The 23535-nt window shown below is 32.4% G+C and overlaps 1 protein-coding gene and 1 long non-coding RNA gene across 3 annotated transcripts in view; one reads left to right on the top strand and one right to left on the bottom strand.

Annotated features, from left to right (window-relative positions):
- LOC118185611 (protein turtle-like) overlaps positions 1-23535 on the top strand; it is an 886541-nt gene that overhangs the window by 611517 nt on the left and 251489 nt on the right. For both annotated transcript variants that reach the window (XM_085818674.1, XM_085818673.1), the window contains exons 6-7: positions 2766-3056; positions 19484-19777. In XM_085818674.1, the coding sequence (XP_085674800.1) occupies positions 2766-3056; positions 19484-19777 (585 nt within the window). The remainder of the gene's footprint in view (positions 1-2765; positions 3057-19483; positions 19778-23535) is intronic.
- Positions 1-23535, bottom strand: part of LOC146996801 (uncharacterized) — a 157671-nt gene that overhangs the window by 61233 nt on the left and 72903 nt on the right. The window lies entirely within an intron of this gene.

Below are 23535 nucleotides of genomic sequence, written 5' to 3'. Positions count from 1 at the left end.
CTTGATAAGTTCCATAAGCGCTTGCATGTTTTCTTCTTCCGATGCTTATGTTTCATTGCGCGATACAGTAACTTCAGGATGAGTATCTGGGGCTGCTGATAGTTTTTTTCTTTTTCGTGGTCTTCTTAGGTTTAGATGGTTTGTCCGAATTCGGGCTTTTTATAAAATCCAATCTTCTAGAGGTGGTCGGCATCGAAGCGTTCGAATATTCTGAATCAGCGTTATCGCTATAGTCATCATCATCTTGGCTTATAGTCCCGTGTGGGCGCCAGCTAATTTAACAGCTAGGGATATGAGCGCCAGCTAATTTAACAGCTGGCGCGCTTTTGAAAAATTTGGCGAAGAAGGTGATCAGCAGGAAGCCAAGCGCAGCAACCCAAGCAGAGAAATCTTCACGGGAAGAAGTTTCCCTACTACCAGAAAGAGCCAAAAAGCGCAGTTCAACCATTCGGCCTCCAAGGTCACTCTGCTGGGTCAACAACTCTCTGCTGATGAAAAAAGGGGCGAACTGGCCTCGCTCGAAGCGCAAATCGAGCATGTGGAGCTTCCCATCCAACGACTTTTCCTCTCTCCTAAATAATTCGCGGTAGAACCTTTCCCCGCTATAGACGTCGAAGTAACCGGGGTCCTGGTTCAGCAAAACTGCACGTGGCCCCGTTATCTGAACATGTGGTGGATACATTTCAAGTGTTCCATTGCTTGAGCGAAAGAATTTCGGGGTGCAGTAATCCTCTGATAAGGGATTCTGAGAATGAATTCCAAGCCGACGGTTGGCATGAGAAAATTCTTCATAACGAGTGAATATTTACGAATTTAGGACATTAAAAATTAAACTATTACATAACAATATAATTCATTAAAAATGTCAGCACAATATAAATTGTTTCTTCAGCAGCATTTTAAGTATACACACTCATTATCCAGATTGAGTTTCAATTACTATTGATTTACCTTACCACCAGTCAAAAAATATGTATTCGATAAATTTAATAGAAAGAGGGGTAAAAAAATTGTTACCTTAAGTTTAAAAAAAATTAACACACCAAAAGTGCAGCAAACAAAACTTTCAAATAATTAAAGTCAAAAGTTAAACAATCTAAGGGTCAAAACAAAAAGTACAAAAACCAAGTAAACTTAAGTCCCTAAACTCAAATTAAAAAACTAAACAACTTCAACTTAAGAAAACTTTTAAGCAACTAGACCTAAATTTAAGGTTTACAAAAGTTACAGTTTAAACTTACAACCAACTTTAAACAACTAAAGCAAAAATTAATAACTTCAATTACTGATCAAACTGAATTAAGTAAGCAAAACTTAAGCTTGAAAATAGTAACAATTAATACATAACAATATTAAGTTTAACCGCTTTTTCTATTTACATTTGAATATATATAGTATACATCAACTTCATCTAAATCCGTCTTAGCGAGGGCAACATATATGTAATCTGTAGATATGTTAATTTACCGAATGTGCGATGGAACTAAAATACAGTCCTAAGAAATGAGCGCTTACCATGCGGCACCACAAACGTAATTAGCTTGTTCGTCGCAGAAAATCCTCCCCGAATGCATTTTGCAATACGCTAAGTGCGGTTCATAAGTGCTTTAATGCAATTCATCAATCGACGCAGATTTTAAACAGCAAATTTTCTTCTAATAATTTTTTTTTAAAATATAAAAAGACAAATAAATAATAATATATTTAGCAAAGTACTATATTATAAGAAAATTTATATTATTGAAAATGTACATATATATATGTAATATTTTGGCAGTCGGGCACATGAATAAAGCTTGGAAGAAATGATGACACAGAAGAAGTTAACTTTATATCTCCATCTCTTTATTCAATTGAACTAACTAACTATAGGTTTGGGCTGCCCTGCTCCGGGAACTAAATCCCACTACAGGTCTACTCTCCCTTTGGGTACGTCGTGGAGGTTCAACCTCCACTATTACCCTCCAGAAGAGCAGCGCACCACCTGGGGACAGGCCCCAGGCAGCACCGGTCGTCTAATGCTCCTACCAGTCGCTTGGGCGAGCCAGTCGCAGCGGGACATTACCCAGCGACCCCGGGGGATACCCCGGGTTACTAGAACCACGCCGCGCTAGGACGTGCCAGACTCCGGGGCCGGCCAATAAGTGACCTTTCCCAGAGCCTTCAGAACCACCAAGTTCATAAATTTTATACCCCCGTGGCCGAGACTGCCTAGGTACAGATCCTAGCCAGTAGCTTCGCAGAGTTCTCTACGTCGACCCCCGGGGGGATTATTCAATTGAAAGGCATTCTATCACTCTTTACTAAATAAAGTTAAATTTAAATTCACTGCGTCATAATTCGAACAAAGAAAGGGAGAAGGGCAGTAGCACAGATCTTAGTAGCAGAGGGTGAAAGCGATCTCTCTCTAACGCAAAATGGCGCCAATTCTTAGTATTTATAGACGTGGTTACGTAATAGGCTGGAATGTTCTCGAAAGTACTGGTCTAGGGGGAAGATCCTAAATTGCAGAAAGTTAATTAAAGGTTGCTGGTTCGCATAAACCAAAGCCGTCCTATTTTTTATATTTTACATATATATATAAACACAAACAGAAAAATAATAAAATAGGCTAAAGCTTAAAAACAAAATTGTTTCAATTTAATTGTAAAGTTAGATACTTTAAGTTTATATGTATATATATATATATATATACAACTTTACTTATAATATTATATATTTCATATCTATCTTTTTAAAGCATGTCATTGTATTAATTCTTGCAGATATCCCAATTGTCAACATATCCTTTAGTTCCAGCATGGCTGATTCAAAAGTAAAAGAAGGGAATGATGTTTATTTGGAATGCTCCATCCGAGCGAATCCGTGGGTTTTCGAAATTGAGTGGCATTTCGAGGACAGAGCCCTTACCACAAATAGGACAGCGGGTATCATCATTAGTAACCAGACCCTGCTGCTACAGAATGTAGGGAAAAAACACCGTGGGAGATACCGTTGCTTAGCAACAAACACCGTAGGCCAAGGACGCAGTAACTATCAGTATTTACTCGTTCAATGTAAGTTCAAATCCTCACTTTCACTACTTTTTCTATCATTTTAAGAATGATTCCGAGTCTCAAACTTTCTTCAAAACTTACTTTGGAAGTCTTTATAATAAAGGGAGCTTCTATTTCTACGTTTTTCGTAACTTTATTTTTTTAATATTTGCTGTATTAATATTTTGATGCATTTATTAACAGTAAATTCAGTAAAACTCATTCATCATCATACTTGCTTGTTATGGTTCAATTTACTATTCCTGTTAGAAAAAAGGAAAGTTGTACCCTTGTTACAAAAGAAAATTTCAGTCTTAATGAGATGGTAATAGAATTTCAAAATGCTGAAATCTTAATTAATTAAATATGCAGTTCTGCACTTTTAGTAAATCAAGTTTTGTTTAAATATGAGACTGTCGAGTAAATCGCTGATTTATTGATTTTAATTGTTAATTATATTTTACCACGAATGTATTTATTAACGAACTCTTAATTGATGAAATTCGTCATCAGTCCAAAACATTACGCTTAATTCTGAAATGAAAGGTATTTATTATAAATGAAAAATGATTCCACCAATCGAAGGTTAATCTTGAAATTAAAGACTGGGCCATCAGCGTCCAGGCGTGTCTGTTCGGGGTGTAGAATAATGCATGAAAACTCATATATCAGTTGGCTCTTATATCATATATTCACATATCAATACTGTGAACACATTTATTAATTTTCATTAGAAGCTGAACTCTGAGTTACTGCAATCATATTTCATAATTACACAATAAAATCCGACTTTTGGAGAATTCACTCCATTTTGATTTTATATATTGCTGTTTGTCTTTCATTAAATATTCAGCTCTCTTTTAACAGAAGTCATAGATTTTTAAAGTCTCTCTTAGAAATCAAACGACCGTTATCTATTAGCTGTAATTTGGCTTCACTCGACTTCAACTAGAATACTCTGTAACTTAATTTTAAAAGCTTTAATATGAGTAACCAGTTTTGATTGCACCAGCTAACACAACTTCTAACGGCTAACTCCGTTATACACTTCCACCGATGAGACATAATACATGCAAAACTTTCGGTGAATTGCATCAACAAATAATATAAAGAGAAGATACAGACAAATTATATGTATCGGCCTTCAAAATGATGGTTACACCCGGCAAAACACATTTAGCAGCGTTCAGAGAACTTCTGGAAACTGTGAACAAAGGCCTGGTAGAAACCGAACTGAAAGTCGCTTTGTTTCGCTAACGGACACAAACGATGTGCATTTCGATTTATTCTTCTGGCTAGAAAATAGAAGGGAGTCCACAATCACTATATCAAGGAAGCAGAATGAATGATACAGAACATATAAGGCACCCTGAAGGAACATGTTGCGTACAGGAACATTCTCTGCCTGAACATCTACAGCTCTGACCAACTATGCTGGACACGTCTCAGCATCCATTTCAAAACTCGATTACAAAAATGCAATATTCACGGTTTGATCAGCATAAAATAATACCTTATATATGCTGCTATTGTCGCTATAGAAGGTAATCATTATTATCTTATCTTGATCACTAAATCTCATTCTATGATGATAGTTCTCGGATAGGGTAAATCTCGAGTGTGCGATTTAATGAAATTTGCAGAATCTTTCGCAAATTTTGCTTTCGGTTTCGCCTGTCAATTTTTGTGGCACAAACTGAGAGCAGAAGCTTTTTTATCCAAATCATTGTGGACGATGTTGCGTATCGTGTACTTGTTAATGTCAAATCAAGGTGGTAACGAATTATGATCCACTACATTTTAGCTGAGCTCCACCGTAAATGCTTTACAATTTTTCAGGAAACAGAAAAAAATCACGATGACGTCGCCATGATTCAAACTCTGGATCTTCTGATTTCTGTCCGGACGTGCTTTCAATTACATCATAAAGGCACACGGTAGAAAAGGAGAAAACATTTTACAACTGGTCATATAGGTATATCCTCCAATAGTATATCCAGAGATATACTATTGGAGAATAGCATCCAATATACTATTGGAGATATACTACTGGCAATAGAGAATGGATTCTAAGGCACTCTTTCCTGGCAAAAGGCAGGTGCTAAGTTAAGGGAAGCTATGATACGCGAAACACTGCTAAAGTTTAACAATAAATGTCAGAGCCATCAAATGCTATAAAAAAGTCACTCGTTGAAGGCATCGAAAGTGTATGCTGCTGGAATCTAGTTGAGACTAAATATGTTCAGAGAGTAGCGAAACTAAGACAACAGGTAAATTTGCTAATATGCAGATAGGGCGAAAGGTAAGCTCTAAGCGAGTAGGTAGAGAGTATAGTGGATATATAGTTGTGAGCTGTGAGTAACGTATAATACTCAAAACTTTTGGGATAAGACTTTAGTTCAGAGTGACAAAAGTGAAAGTTAATTTAGAGAAATAAAATTTTAAATAGGTCAGCGATATAGCTATAACTGTGTGGTATGTTTTACATTACTTACGTGGTCCTGAATATATACATATATATTTGCTAATGTTCGAACACATTGCTTACTAAGCATTCGTAGGGAATTTCCAAACCCTTGCTCATTTAACCACCTCTTCACTAAGAACGCTACTCAGTGTCCAGCACAGAAAAAGATTAGGAAATTAAAATTCGAAGATTCTGTACAGAGATAGATCTCAGCAAACATTCTAATAATAAACATACTTAGGTTCAATCTAAGACTAGCAAAGCATTTTAAAGTTGTAACACAATAATCAAAAACACAAAACTGTACTGATTAAGGTACATGATAAAGCTAAAACGTTTTATGTGTAACCTACAATTTAGTGAGATGCATATGGGATGTGTATGCAAGCTTATATTTCATGCATCTCATACATGATAAAAAGTAATGAGAGGACGAAAACACTTACAGCAATGTTTGCGTTCTAAGACAGATGCAAAGAGTAAAAACATAATATATATATGCAATATTTTGCAGCAGTCGTGGCACATGAACGATGAAGCTTGGCATTGCTGTGGCTGAGTGTCAAGGCGACATCAAATAACGACACAATTGGATTTAAATTTATAGCTCCATGCTTTATTTCAATTCAAGAAGCAGATCAATATTGTAAGATGAAATATGTGAAAGCAAACTTCTAAATTTAATATACTATAACATATTTTATTTTCTATTTCATTTGGGGACTTCATCTATCTGTCCTAAAAATAGCGCTTAAGTGTAAACTCCGTCATCAAAATAAATCATACGATCTTACGTAACTATTAATGCAGATGCCTCTTGACCAATCACCACATTGCAAACCAAAACGTTTCTCTTCGCGTGCTTCCATCTTGCATAACTACTCACTTCAGCTTTTGCTCTCTCCTGTGTTAAGATGTAATTTCGCTGGCTTGCTTTCTATCTCTACAATATCAAAAATGTAAATCTTCTGTGGAAAGGCACGACTGCAGTGTCAAGTGATTGTGGCCGCAAATATCAATTGCGAATAAAAATGGATTTAAAACTGCCGCGACTGCCAAGTTCTTTAGATACTACGCAATCAAAATTCTTCTTCAATATAAATCTAAGCATGCATCGACACTGCTACGGCTTTTTCCTTGTGCTTTTATTATTGTAGGCACTGAAGAACTACTGAAATCGTAAAACGATTGTGCAGGTGGAAAAGCACATAATTTTCATGAAATGAAAATTTAAACTCCAAAACAGTAAACAGTTCAGAATTGCATAAAATGAAAAGCATAAAAGCTAATAACTAGACTGTGAACTTTCAAGTTTGGCCCTTTGTTTTCCGTTGAATTAAATATAACATTCACCGCTGTCGACAAGAGACGTATATGCAGAAAAATAACGGAGATAGTGCAGAATAGCCCACTGCTTGCAGCGTTTTTAAGAATTGCACATACTCGGTATCTATGTACACATCGACCTATTTTCACTTAAAAAACATCCCAGAATTGCACAAAAATGGCATTGTACACTCCCTTGACTTTATCCATGTACACATCGACCTATTTTCACTTAAAAAGGTCAAGGAAAATTGACAAAAATCCAATTCTTCTTACTCTTGTAAAAAGCGCCAAACAGATAAGTGGGCGATTCTGCACTTTTGCGAAAGTAACGTTCTGTGAAAAAGGAACATGCAGATATAAAATTCTTAGTGAGTACTATATTTTTAATACATCCTTACATTTATTTAGAACTAAAACAGAAAAGAAATGATAATTTTTAAAATTTTTTAATTAAAATAATAAATTCAAACTTTGCATTTTAATCAGAAATTCAAAAAGAAATTCTACAGTTGAATGCGATATCTGCTTATTTAGAGAACATATGACAAATTACAATTTAACTTAAATCTTTGTCACGATACGGTAAGTATACTGGTGCATATAACACGTACTTCAGACATTTACAGATATTTGCAAAATTCGTAATTATAACTCCATAACGTAAGAATGTTAAAGATGCAATAATCAGTGTATTAGTCTTAGCTTTTACGATCAGGATTTAGGTATTAAATGCATTACAAATTTGAATATATTCAACTAATATTTTTTATCTTTAGCAGAATAATAACCATAGTATGTAATAACAAAATTCAGTAAGTAGTCGCAATAATTGAAAACCATGTTTTATTAATCTTTATCTCTAAAATGTGTTATTTTTAACTAGAAACTGACTTCCGTAATTTATACTACCACGCATCAAGACATTCTGAGGGAAAGAAAAAATATTTGGAAGAAAGCCTTAAAACAGAATAAACTAGTTGAGATGTTAACTGTTACTGAGCAATCTCAAGAAAATCTTTTATTTAGTTCTAAATTCACATGTTTTTACCTTTCGATTAAGTGCAAAATTAAAAGCATTTTACTGTCTTTATTTTTTTGCTGTTGTACTAGTGACTAAAATACCATTTCCTCTCGTTCTAAATATTTAATTCACAGGAGAATGTTATTGATTTTTCCCCACTTCTGACAATGCGTTTTTCAACAGCATTCTTTTACAATTTATCCTTTAAGAAATACTTCTTCTTCCTGTCTATGTTTTAATTAATTAATTTTCTTTATGCAACTTTTCCTTTTAGCTTAAGTTTTTGACTGAATCTAAAAGCAACTAAAAAAAACTCACATGTTACTACCATAGCAACGAGTAATTTGTTTTGAATTCAAAATATCTCCTAAATGCAGATTTCAAATTTTCATTGTACCATATATAATTTGCTGCGTATGGAAATGTTGCTCGTTACTCCTCCCAATAAAATATTTTAAAACTTCGAAAATGCTAGTATTTTCCATAATGCATATCTATATATATATAGTATTCTAATCGAAACAAACAAACTTCTCGTGCAGCACAAATGTAAAAGACATGTGTAATATAAGTAAATTAATTAAGCACTGCTTGTATTAATAAAGCAAATACGATAGTCTGTTCAGTTATTACGTTTATTTAAGCGAAGGACGCATTAAAAATTAGCAGTACCTTCGGCAGGAATCGAACTACTGGCCTTTTAATTGTTAGTCGGATGTGCTTTCCAATTACCACATAAAGACATGCAACATAGAAGGAGAAAATCCCTTATATACTTACCCACTTAAAGAGAAACTGGAAAGGAAGGGTTACAGTTATCATATCCATGTGTTGACAAACTATCTTCTAACTCCTTTTATTTGGGGGGCTACTTGTGCAGACTTTAGGTTCTTATGTGAGCTGAAAACAGAAAAAATTAATACTCTTTTTCAAGAAGTTATGAGAGATATTTCGCTGGGATTCGAACTCCGGATCTCTCAATTGCTAACCGGATGTGTTCACCAATTACAGCATGAAGACAAGCAGTACGGAAGTAGGAGATTCGTTACAAGTGTAGACTTAATAGGAATAGATAGGTTCATTGACCAGGTCACACCTAGCCATCTTAAATCGCTCTCCTGCCACAATCTAAGGCCATTAACTGTAGGATGGGACAATATTAAATGCTTCTCCCTTTGAGGTACTTTGATGGAGCACTCGTACAAGTTATTGATCGTTGAATTGAAACAAAGCAGCTGCTAAAGAATTAGTCTGTCGATTAAGTAATGAATTGCAATGAAGTATAGCGATATTATTAGTAAGTAGAATATGTTACACGGGCCATGAGAGTAAAATTCGTATATTATTTCTTGCACTAGTTACTGTTACAAATGGTTCGCACAGAGGCCAAAAGAAATACTACTCTAGTCTTCTCTACAGAGTTTCTGAATATTTAAAAGATGTAGCTTCGCATCTAATTCTTGGAGGCCGAATGTTACTTGATATTATGTGCGAAACAACACGTAATCTGCAAATGTATTATTAATATTGATGGAAATACTAATGGAATATTAAATTTTGTAATGCTATTATTGATATCGATTAGTAAATTTGAAACATCTTTAGTTAAGAAATCAAACCTTTCACTTCAATAAATTTCATTTCGTTATGACTAAGTCTTGATATATCTCATCTTTGGAATAAATCTGAAATGCTCCCTTTGTGAGCAAGGAACTTCCCTAAATATTCAACAATTTTGTCTTAGCACAAAAACGATTGAGGGACTTTAATCAGGTTTAGACACAAAGGCGCAAAATCGAAGTGATAGAAATTACATATTAATTTCGAAATGATAAAAAATACGTATTGAAATCTATTTCAGATGCTGAAACCTGATACACTTGTATTATGTAGAAATATGAGCTCTTTATTTGATAAACGATATAAGAATCTTGAAACTCATGTTCTTAAAAATTCAAATCGATATGATGATTAGAAGGAGGAATATACTGTAGTAGATATTATGTTTAATAAATCAAATACTTAGAAATGGTTTGCGTATTCACCTGCAGAAGATAATAAATACCGTATGGAAGGACGTTAATGTTCGCAGCGTAATTAGTTTCATTTGCTATTTCATGAAAGCATCTGTTATGTATTTATTTTGAAGCTCACATTAAATTTTATAAATGTTCGTACAGGTGTTAATTATCAAAAACAAGAGCATTTACGTCAGCGAACTGAACTTTAGGGGTTTATTTCACAATTTTCAGTTTATTTTAATACAAACATAGAGAGTAACCATGTTTTATTTGCATACAACTACTTTTATGTGCAATGCATAACTTAAACTCCTCACAGCAGTTTCTTCTGTTGTGAAAGAAAACCATTTAACCGGAAGTTTACCTATTATTGTCAGGCAAATGAACCTTTAATGTGCCTAGTAAAAGCAATAGTGCATCTTTCAATTCACAACGTTAACTAACAAAATTTCCATATTCAGTTGCACTAAAACCATTAACGAAATATCTGCCATAAGTTCTGCAGAACTGCTTTGTGGCTTTTTTTAAATATCAATTGTAGTAATTTATTATCTCTAAATGCTTTTATAAAAACAAGGAAAATAAATCTTCCTAAAGATATGTTAACCTTACCGTGTCTCGCTTTATGGTTTAAAATAAATATATTTAATAAATTTTATTTTAAATCATGTAATTGGTATGTGAGAAGTTAACTCTTCAATAAGATATTTTGTATTACTAAATATTTACCAAATCTAAATACTCTTGAAAATATTTTCGGGTAACTTCAAAATCCTTCTGCTGCGATCATGAATGAAGAGAGTCACTGCTGTAATTGTTGATTTACTCTGAAAATGTCTTAAGTAAAGCTGTAAAGTCAGTCGATATAGCCTAGCATAACTATTAATTATTTTGTGGAGTAGTATTTAGAAACAATGTGAAAACGTTAGGCGGGAATGAATGTATTAACATAATAAATAATTTTGAGAATTGGAGGTAGCTATTATTTTTCATTTTTCGAAAGCAGAGTTGGGAAAACGAAGACACCATAACATACCTTAAATAGATCAATGGGGAACTCACCCTCTACTTAACTCCTGGGACATTTTCGAATCGTAGGCTATAATAATTGAAATACTTCCTGTCGTTTATTACCTTTTCTGACGGCTGGAAATTAACTTCAGTGCAATTACTAAAATAATAGCTGTCTGCCATCGTATTATCTAATGGCCGATGTGCTTACTTTAAAGTCATATAAACATTTATTCTCTGCAAATTATGTGGGTTGTTTGGTTTAACGTTTACACCGCAAACATGTCTAATATCTAAATGCAGTGCATTTATGTAAAATGTTTATTTCAAGTTTCTCCGTAATTTGCTGGAGACAGTATGTCATATATCAGAATGATTAAAATAACAGTTGCTCTTTGTAATGCTTGCTGACTGGTGAATGTTTGTTCAGTGTTATTAATTTGGCATTTCCCGCATTTGCAGTTCGTAATTGGTGTGGAATTTAACTTAAAACTGTTAATAAATACCTAGTAAATTTACTTAAATATGGGTGGCATGCATTACTTTGCTATGAAAATAACTGTGTAGCAGTGGTCTAGTTATAACTTTAGGATAAAGTAGCATGTGGTTTAATTTAATGGTTTTTACTATTTACTGAAACGTAGTGAAGACTGATTGTTCTTTAAAACTAAAAATTCTAATAATAAAATGATAGCCATTATTATGCCTATGTATTTTACCTATGTAATTTTAAAGCAGTGACGTAAAATGTCTATTATGAAAGTCAAACGCAATAAGTAGCAATAACTAACAGAGTGAGGGAAAACCTCTTTCTGCTTGGTATTTTACGAAAATTGCGTATTTAGTAATATTCTCATGAAAGAGAACAAAAATTGCACAGAATCATAACGGCTATGGGAAGATAGTAATACCTGTGTATAATACACCTTAACAAAGTGTTTATTGTTGTTTCGAAACTATGCTTCTATTGTTCTTATTGATACGAAGTATAAAATGCAAATATATACATATTATCATATTTGAATTTAATTTCTGACAGAAATCTGCGTATAAGAAAAACAAAATTAGATTTTTGATTTGCAAATTATAGATAATTAATCATGTTAAACATGAGAACAAAGCCTATCAGTATACTTAAAATTTTTATCACCTTAAAATTTAAAATTGCAAAACGTTATAGCCATTGAAGTATATTGAAACTTTCTTAAGAATACATTATGTTTAAATCTTGATGCACAGATTTTATATTTCAAGGGCTACAAATAAGTAATTTGGAAGATAATTGATATATTTTATGTAAGAGATGAAGAAAAAAAATCCCCTATTCGTTATCTTCTCCTAATAGTAGATGCAAAGTTTTTTATAGTGAAACTAATAACGCTAACTTTAAGGTGACTACAAATCTTGAGGTAACTATTGCAGATTTAATCATATAGTAGTTTTTATATATGTTATAAACTGACACTGAATTTATGTTTTATGAACAGAAGTTAAATTTTCATTAAAATGGAGCATTTGCATCATATATTAATCAATTTTCCTATTTTAAAAAAGTTTTTTAAATTCCTGACAAATCAATACATGTTCACAAAAAAAAAATGACAATGGAGTCATTTAGAATTAGAAGCCGAGAAATCTGAGAAATTAGCTACGCCTTCGCCAGAATTCGAATAATGGCTCTTTCAGAGGATTTCAAAGGCTTTCTTCAAACTTACTAAAACTTTCACCACGAAGAAACGGACAGGGGAATGGGATAATGCCTTACATTCTCCTTACATAAAGGGAGCATGGGTAGAGGCACAAGATCCAGTCGACGAAATCCAGGTGAGGACACTACAATTTAGTTTGGCTGGAACTATAGAAACTACTAGATATTTTGGAGTAGAAAACGTAAAAAATCAAGTATGACATCCCCAAAATTTGAACCACGTATCTTTTAACAGCTCGATGGTCATGCTGTGATTTACACCATGAAAGCACGTAAGGACGGCAATGATTCTTTACATAAAATATTTATACGTGATTCAGGCACGCTAAAAAAGTAATCCCTCAAATATAATTACTTTAGTTTGCCATGTAGCAAACATAAAATCTGATGACATTGCAAAACTCTGCGTAATTACGTATTTCTCATTTCTAAAAGTTCAAACAACAGATTTGGTTCTATTACTGCATTTGGAAAAAGTCACTGTATTTCTACCGTTGTCTTCCATCATCAAAGTAAAATTGCTCTGCGCCGCAGCATTCACTTGTATATTTATCCAATGCAGTGCGAGGAGCACTTTAGTATACTAAGTGTTGTGAAATATAGGATCAATGAAGAGAAATATATATTAGTGAACTGAAATTTATCATTCTGATTACCGAAACGTTTTACAAAAAAAAAAAAAAAAAAAAAAAAAAAAATATTAAATAATAAGCAATTAATTACAAATTAGACAGCAGACACTTTCAGAACTTCATTACTTAACCGTAATAATGAAAGCAATTATTTGCCACATGGAAACAAACATATTAGGAATACGAATTTTTGTTTGTTATAGGTCATTTTAAGATTAAACATTTTATTTCAGTCTACCCCGTCATGTTACTTGATACATCAATATTTCTTTGCTGCTTAAGATTGCAACAAACAGTTTTTCTTTCTATGTCCCATTTCTTCAGAGTGCTTGTTATTTATTTCATATCTTTCTATATTCTGGGCTATATTTTGTTGCATATATACATAATAGTGCTTAAAAAAGTGTTTCCTAATCTATTGAATGCTAAAGAGAAACAAACGTTTTCCTAACAGATAATGATATTTTTTTAGAAATGCTATTCTTTCATCCTTTTCATTCGAGAGAATAGTATGATTTCTTTAAAATTTGTTATCTGTTACGTGGCACAAAAGACCGTGAAAATTCAAGAAGTATTTTAGGTTCTCAATGCAGAAGGTGATTAGTAGTAATTGATCTGTTACTTTTACTTCAATCTAACTCCAGACCTTTTACAAGGATGCTGTATTTCTTTCAAAATGTAGTAGACAATACTTTTATTTATGTGCTTAATATTCAAAATGTGTTTAATGTTTCCTAAAGTTTCATTTTTCCTACATAAAGAGTATAAAACTGAATTTGAATTACATTAGCAATTGCTAGTTTACAAAATATTGTAAGTGTTGACCATTGATGAAAGTCGAATAAATGAATGAAAATTCTGTTAGATAATCTATTAACAACATTAAGATATTAACTTTATAAATTCTGTAAAGCTACCATCCAAGTTAGCAGGTCAATTAACTTTGTAGAGCTATTAGGTTCTTCGGGGCAAAGATCACGCGTGACGTCGATCACGTCTTGTGACTGCTAATCGAATGTACTACCAGTTACACTAAACATCTACTGGAGAAGGCAATACTACCTTCTATTTCCTTAAGTTTACTTTATATTTCTCCAGGAGACTCATTCGTCTGAATACCGGCGGTCGTGAATCACCCACCACATTTTAATTAGGGATCACTTGTAAAAGTATTAGTTTCTATTCGGCGCGGGAAATACAAGAAATCAATTAACACTTCGCCGGAGTTTGATGGATTTTCTGACTGTTAACCTGAAAGTGCTATCAGTGACAAATCAGGAGAGCACTCAAGGGGAAAAGCATCTAACTTCATAACTGTTTTCATATTTGCCCTTTTATCCCCTTTAAAAATTCTCATTGGGTTTTGTTCGTTTTGTTCTCCGAAGTGATTTGTTAAAGATGGAAGAAATTTTTAAGTTATTTAAAGTTTTAAAAATCCCAGAAATAACGACTTTTGGCAGCGACATTTAGAAATATTGAAAGCCTACATACCAAAACAATACACAACAAAATCAAGATCTAAAACCTAACAAATATGTTCGTCGATAGACAACAAATGTATTCATATATTTAGTTAAATAATATGTTGTATAATTATTTAGAATGCGTCGAAGTCTAAATTTCAAAAATCCAAATTCTAAAAACTTTTCGAGGCTTTTGAATCTCGATTCTCTTGATCCACCATATAGTAATAACGAGAAGGAAATATTTCACTTAATATTAAAATTTTAACTTTACTAAACAATAATAATACTATTAACAGAAACAAATTTGAAATTCCCTTTCAATTACAAAAATATTTAAGACTAATTTTCAATTATACCTATGTTTATTAAAACAATGTAAGTAGAACTTAAAAAATGAAACGCATAATTAAAACTTTTGGATACTGTGGTTTATTTTCTCAACATAATTGAACAAAATCATTGATTTCCCATCGTTGTAAATAAATTACTTTAATTCCGGACAAAGATTTTTATAATATTTATAAATGAGAGCAAAATAATTTTCAAAACAATCCATACAGACTATATACGATTTCAAAGAGGATAGATATATGTCCTGTTCTTTTTCCTTATTTATAGCCATTATTATATATTAAAGAATCATATTATATATTATTTCATATTATATATTAAGGAATAAAACCAAATTACATAAAAACCACAAAATCAAGTGTTAACATTCAACTTAATGAGGATTATAAAGTTACATAATTAGATGAGAAAAGTGAAGTCTTAAAAAGTTAAGCACATTGAAATATAACAAACAGCTTCTCTCTTGATAATCTAAGTATTCGCTAATAAAGGCTTGCTTGACTAATCTACGAATATGGTAATTTTACCATTTTCTGCATTATGGCCAAGTCGACGAGGCTATCTGCCAAGGAGAGATATGCCCTCGTATATGACCTTTACATGGAAATTGGCTCTTATCTACGTTACCGATAGAGGAAAACACGAAACCGCTCATGCAGCCAGCTTGGTGGACCAGATATAGACCCATGTAGAACTGCTGGAGTCCAAATCTGGCCTCAGAGGATCCGACTGAGTAGATAAGATCAGACTTGTCCTCTGGTAGGTTTTAATTTATCGACGGTATTTTTCTAATTATTTTTCACTGGTATTTTAAATGCATGGTAACATAAAACAAACCTTCTGCGATTTTTAAATCCATTGAAGTTTCCCCGAAAATGTTAAGGGTTCGTCGATGTTGGTACATACAGAACAATTAATTTACTTTTATGCAGTATTACAATCTTCTAAAGTAGGGCACACTAGTTAATGTTATTTATATACAAAATTAGGCTATATCTTAAACGGAATGTAAATCTATATTCAAGCTTCTATAATTATATTATAAAGTTCTGTATCTTCCATATCAGTATTCAAGCTTCTATAACTACGTTCTGTATCTTCCATATCAGTATTCAACCTTCTATATCTACGTTCTGTATCTTCTGTATCAGTATTTAAGCTTCTATATATCTACCTAGATCCAAAAATGCTTTCTGGAAAATTCTTTTTTCAGAAAATGCAGCGCTTAATAGGCATCAAAGTTCTTCTTAATGTATAGTAGTGTTCTTGCTATCTGTTAGGAAAGCGTAAATGATTGATAAGCTTTAGTTACTCAAATGTTAGCCATTTTCATCGCAAATACATTATAACTGTATAACGATCTTTTATACGAGTCGATTAGTACGAGTTTGATCATTTATTAAAATCTACTAATAAGCCAAGCATTAATTAACCTTAAGTGCTTAAAGTTTGTAATAACTATCGATAAATACTTTACTGTTAAGTGTAATTAATTAACTCCGTATTATATATTAGTATGTCTCCACTATGCGTTATTATTTTCCTCAGTATCTCTCAGATATCCTTACAGATTCAATTTATATTACAAGTCTACCTTTTCACGAATATTTTCAAATTTTTATCTGCAATTCTGCTTATATCTGTTCTGCTTAATTCTGCTTATCTGTAAGATTTCGTATGTAATACCAACATCCAAGTGCGTCGAAAGTGTAAACCAGCAGTTCTCAACCTTTCGAATAACGCGTACCATCTAAACAAAAATTGGAAACCTTTAGTACTATCACTATACAAAGTACTACTACCACTATCACTCTTGAACAAAGCTCAGATCGCAAGAATTTACGAGTGTTAAGAGAAAAAACTCAATCAGGATGCTGGGGTTTTAATTTTGAATCTAATAGTTAAAAATGCTTTGCTTCTTTTCGTACCACCTATTTTTCTCTTGCGTACGACCAGTGGTACGCTTACCACCGGTTGAGAACCCCTGTTGTAAACTGAAGTCTGATGGTGCCTTGAATCTTGAAAAATCATGCTTTTTAAAATTTTTATTTTCACTATTATGAGCAAAATAAGGAAAGCCTATAATAAACTCTCTTAAAATTTATTGAAGATATATATTCATTTTTTTCTAATGAAAGCAAAGCATTGTTTTAAAAAATATAGTAAGTGCATAAAAAATAATTTCCTATGGAACGACATTTTATTTGCATGTATGTGTATAATAAATATTTCTGACAGTTTTGTTATTACTGAATGTTATTGTCAAATGACAGTTCAAATTTCTTGAAGCTAAGTATATATATCTTATTCAGAAGTCAAGCAACAAAAATCAGAGTTATATTTTCAAAATTTTTACAGGACTAGTTTCGATGTAATCATTATTTCTTATCTTGTTCATTTGCGGTTTTGCAGCTGAGGATGGAAGTTTGGTAAAACAAACCATCAAAACTAGTCCTGTCAAAATTTTGAAAATATAACGCTGATTTTTGTTGCTTGACTTCTGAATTAGTATTTGTTCGGTGTGTTATTGTGTCTTAATTATATATATCTTGTTTTCGTTTGTCCAGAAAAACAAAATTAACAGATTTTGTAATTTTCACTCAACGATAAGATATTTTTTCACCTTTGGGAGCCAAATTATAAAAACTCCACGAATTCAAGAACACAGTTTTTTAAATATATTTTAGTGAAACGTTGTCTTCATTTTAATGAAATCAAACATAAACTTTTTCACAGAAATAAACGTTTTATAGAATATATATTTAAAATATTTACTTTAAAATTCTTTTTAAGAAACTCAAATTTAATTTTGAACAAAAAAGCTTCCTTTTCGATAAACAGTCAACCTGAACTAATTAATTGTCAGCTGCCACTAGAGAAACGAAGTAGGGTAACTAAAAATGTGAAATATATTTTTAAACTGTGAGAAAATTAAAAATTGACCCATGGTTCTATAAAATGAGAAAAGAAACTGTCGAGATAAGAAAGAGTAAAAAAGTGATTCGATTTTACTAGAAACGCTCTGCGTTTACTATCCGCAAACTCTTTAGATATAAATAACGGATGTATTTAAAAGTTAATGCTTAACTTAGTTTGCCTTTTTTCTTTTAAGAAACTGTAGTCAGAAACGTTTGTAAAAATGTATTTTCAGTATAAGAAAAGTTAACTTCTCGAGGAAAGATTCAATTTAATGCTGGACTATGTGCGAGATAATAGAGGCTTACGAAATATTAATATCTTTTATAAATAGTGTCTGAAAAGTAAATAATTTCTCTCAATTTCAACAAACATATATATATATAAACAGTTTGTTTTATTACAGTAGCAGAGAACATGATGGTGGATACAGTGAATAAAGTTAGTTGCATTAGTAGTTTCCTGTTTAACATTTCTTTATACTTACTAAACGTTTTTGATAATCTCAGTTAAATTGGCTCAACTACACTTCCCTTCTTAAACAATTTCATTCGTACTTTTCATATTATTATTATATCTATAAAATATGAAAGACAAGCAGAGGTCAGAAAGAAGCTGAGAAGGAAGGCCTCAATAAAGGTATAATTCTGGATTAAGGATACTGAAGTTAAGGTTCTGCTTTATTTCTATTTTATACTAAAGGTTTAAGACGAGACTTTAACATTTGAATGACTAAAAGTGGTTTTATACGTCAATTTGACAAAGCGTAATTTCCAAATGAGCAATACAGAACGATTCATTATAAGCATGTTAACTTTTTTTTGGAAGAAAGCCTTCTAAAATGCTCTGTACAGATCAATGGAAATATTTTACACGTACTTGGCCTACAAGTATGTACCTGTAGAAAAAACACGTAGGCTCCCCTTAGAAACCAGTAGACAAAAAACCCTTAGAACTGTACGCTACCCATGGGCTACATCAATATATGAACTAGTTGATAAAAAAACCCGCAGAAGCATACGAGTAACCATAGACAAACTTCATAGAAATGTACATATACACATAGGCCAAATATTAGTAAATAACAGTAGAAAAAACTAATATAACTGTATGGGCAATAATAAATCAAATCTGCATAAAAACTATCTAAACAACCAAACTAAAATTGCAATTTAAAGAGCTGTTACAAATTAATATTAGGTATTTATTTTTCTGTATGTTATATATATGTAATAAAAATAAATTAAAATAAATAGATCTTTAACAGTGTTAATCAGCAATCTGTGCTTTATTATGTTATCAGTCTCCCTACAAGCTGAAGTAAATGGTCCTCAAAATGCAAAATTATAGCATAAAAACCATAAAGTTTAAACATTTTTTTAAATGTTTTGAATTCATGTATGTATGTGTATGCCTTTCAACTGGTACATAGCATGATTTTATAGTTCATCTACCTTTCCTATAGTGTTTCATGATGTGTACATAGGAAATATAATCTTAAAATCTATGTTTCTTTACGTTTTCAGTCACTCCAGTTTGCAGTTTTACGGAACCACAGTTTTATGGCGTCACAACGGGGGAGACTGTAAACGTGACATGTGAAGTAGAAGCTGATCCTAGCAATGTCGTCTTCAGGTGGTCAATTAATAATTCTCTTGATACGACTCTCTTAAGGAACTGGAGTAATGATGGAACGCGAAGTGTCATAAGCTATTCTCCGCAAATTCTTCGCAATTCAGGATTCGGAAATCTTCTGTGTTGGGCCCGCAACAGTCTTGGAATTCAAAAAGAGCCATGTGTGATCAAAGTTGTACCAGCAGGTAAAGTAATATTATATTTGCATTAAATCACAAAGCTGTATCATTAATCTTCTACAAGCAAACACATGCACATGTATCAACAAACTTTCTTCTTGTGTATACACGTTGTATTATTAAGCAGCAATATTTGCGTAACGGATTCTCTTCCCCAAGACGCATCAAACATTCTATTTATAATAATTTTAAACTCATCACTAGAATTTCTTGAAATCTTTACGTGCCATTGCCCTTGTAAATAATATTTGGGAAGTTGTTACCTAAGTGCAGTTTTATGACTTCTTTATAATTTGAGTATCTAAATAAAGGTTTTGTTAATTTTAAGATACTTTTATATATGCACGCTTTGCAGCAGGTGACTGCGTTATTTAAACCTTTCGAAAATCAAAATATATTAGAAAGACAAAATGTGACTGGTTCGCACTTCGGCGATAGCTTATCGGTTACTGATTATAATGCTGTTTTTTTTAATGCCGAGTAAGAGGAAGCTGCCTGTAATAGTAGTAAATCTGAATATCAATATAATAGTAATTGAATAATGAAAATGTAATTTTACACAAATTAGCACTAAATGTATTAATTAATCTTTCCTTTCTGCGTAATTTTTAATACATAATTTTTATCTCAGATTTCCTGCATTCGATTTATTAGGCCTTCGTTTTTAACGCATTATGAGCATTTACTGATTATAATTTAACCTCTATAGAAGATGGGAATGTTTTGATAAAACTTTGGGCTCTCTGAAAACTTTAAGAAAAATAACTAAAGCATACTAAATAAATATAAAGGATGTTTTATACAGTGCTGTAATCTGTAATACCATGGTGAATACACAGCATATAAATATAGGAATAAATACAGTATTATATATTTTTATTTTCCGAAGTTTGGAGGATATTGGCAATCTAGATAATTTCCGGAAGTAGAAAATGAAGATAAGTTGTTAGACTAAGCAGCCAAATTTTCTGTCATAGCAGATATGAGAGACCAAACTGGAACAAGCCATGAAGAAATTTGCATGTTCGGGCCTTATCACATCATTTACATCAAACAAATCATTGCATATAAAATTTTCAAATGTGTCGGCTAAGTTTTTGAAAGTTTCTTTTTTTTACTCTGGATAAGGAGAAAGAATAAGAATATTTATATTACGATTGAACAAGGTCTGAGATGATTTGGAAGTCCCTCCCCCAATGGCAGCTTCTAGCCGTTTATAGGCGTAGGCCACTACTAAAGGCGGAAGCGGAGGTCTATTATACAGGCACTTAATAGGTCAGCCACCACTACCTTCTATGAAAGGACGGACAACTTATATTCATGCCAACTCTGGAATTTGAAACCAGGCCGTTTGGTACGGCAGTCGGCGTCGCTAACAACTTCCCCGTCTCGGAGCGAATCGGAGGTATTTGTAAGATAAATTCTAACTTTAATTTGCATTAGTCCTTTAAATCTCAACTATAATGTGAGTGTTCAGCTATACAAATCTCTACTTCCCATTTCTATTCTAAAAATAATAAGTGTTTGCAATAAACCAGTCTAACCTCAGACATTTGAAAATTAATTCGGTATCATATATTTCTTACATAACGGTAATGACACAGATAATTTTTCAAATCGAAACTCAGCCAGCCAATCAGAAATGGAGTTAAGGAACAGCCTGTACTGATCTATAATTTTGGTATGCTACATTTTTGCCCTTCTTTCCTTCTAAACATGCTAACATCTACTATTTCAAACGCATTTAAAAATTTTATCCGTACCGATGGAGTTCTTCAAAAATTGGCACTCATTACGCCAATTTATTTATGTTGGCTTAAAAAATATGTGGCAACCAAAATAAAAAGGAATGTTTAATTCCGTCATAAAGGTTAGCAGCAAAACAACTATTTGATATGGAATCCGATGAGAGGAGGAACGTGAAAGTAAATGCATGCCATTTGTCGCTTTGGGCTGTCATTTCGTTTGTTGAATACATTGATTTCTATGTAACATTTTTGTCTCTCTCCCTTTGTAAGATGTAGTTTCCAGAAAAGGAACATTTATCTAATTATCCTCGAAATTTGCCAAGTAATTTTTATATCTACACTAAGCTAATGTTATGTTTTTGCCTAAATGTTTTACATTGATGTATTTCTTCTCCTGTTAATTTGATTGAGATAGCCGCGACCATAAGCACAAATACGCATGCACCACTGTGATTAATTTATTCACGGAATAAGGTGGATGGACACGAATCATGTAGTAAGGATTTTTTATCCATTCGTATTTTTTCCCTGTTAATTTTCATAGAATTCAACGCAAAGAGCACAGATTTAAAGAGGCAGAAAAATACTTTTAAATAATCTAAGATAATACTTTGATCATAAATTATAATTAACTGTTTGGTTATAGTATGTTTAGTTTGTGCATTTATTTACCTATTAAAAGAAGGAGTTCAAGAGATGAGTTATTTATTAATTAATATATTGGTAAAAATTCGACTGTTTTTAAAACTTAATTAGATTACATAACTATTATTATATTTTTCAGATTGCCAGGGTTGTCATCTCCGTCCATGTCATTTCTTTCTGAGTAGGCTTTATCAGAGACATGACAACAACAATAACAACGATTATTAAAATTATTTAATTATTATACTTTATTGTACATTTTTCTTACTGTAGTATCATTAAGATGAATTCTAATATAATAATTACTATAATCATACTCGAATTAATTATTATTATATGTCTTTTATACTTTTAAGCTAAAAATGTGTGCTAAAAATGCATTAATACACACTGAAACAAAACTAGCTTAATAATTAGTTTTAATAATCATAACTAAAACTTAATAATTAGTTTTAATAATCATAGGATTACAAATCATTATCATAATAATTTGATTAATTATAATAATTATATTCTAATAAGTAATTATTCTAATTCTTTCGGATTTTAGCACTAAAATCTATATGCATTATTAAAAAAAGAAGAAAGAAATTTATTTTAGAAAAATGTACGAAAATAATTCTTGTATATAAGATAGCAATATTGGCAGCTACAAGCAGGAGGATCGTCATTCAAAACGGAAGAAAACTTGTTAACGGCTTTTTTTTTTTAACTTTAAATCGAATATTATCTGTAAAAAATATGTTTCCGTTACTTTTAGTAATCTTACTTTTTAAGTAAAAAATGAAATATTCACTGTGCATGTAAAATTCATAAATTATGGAACGCATTTTCCATCCTTGCAAATCGGCGCGAATCTTCACAGTGAAGATTTGTGGGAAGAAATAAAGGCGACGATTTTTCGTTTATTTTTGCGAATGTGAAGCAAAGTGCTGTCGTCAAAAACAACTGACGACAGGATCACTCGATGACAAGGGGACTTCCCCTCTTTCTCTTTTTTCCGGTGAAGTAAATTCATTTTCTCCGGTAAGGAACGAACTTTCTTGTGACCCCCCTTACTTCGCGGCATGTAATTAACACTATTTCTAGACAATTCCAAATTATTGTTTTTGCAAATACTCACTTCTCTGACAGCGAAAATCCTCGTGGCAAGGCGCACATATTTAGGCTTGTCGTTGCAACAGCCTTCAGAACCTCACAGGTGACAGTACGATTTAGCTCAGTTCCGCCTCCAATTTTTAATAGAGAGCACACCGGCGGGAAGGGTCCGGGGGTCTCCCATCCCCCTCGTTCTCTACCAGCAACCTGTCGAGAGGATATTCGGCCGCATATTTAGAGTTCACCCATGCCGCACGAACAGTATACATTTAC

This window comes from Stegodyphus dumicola, chromosome 6 (assembly GCF_044657685.1).
Source record: "Stegodyphus dumicola isolate Sdum_Otavi_A_Nest chromosome 6, ASM4465768v1".
NCBI classification, from domain to species: Eukaryota; Metazoa; Arthropoda; class Arachnida; order Araneae; family Eresidae; genus Stegodyphus; species Stegodyphus dumicola.
Note: the sequence above shows the minus strand (reverse complement) of the source record. Positions and strands in the feature narration are given on the sequence as shown.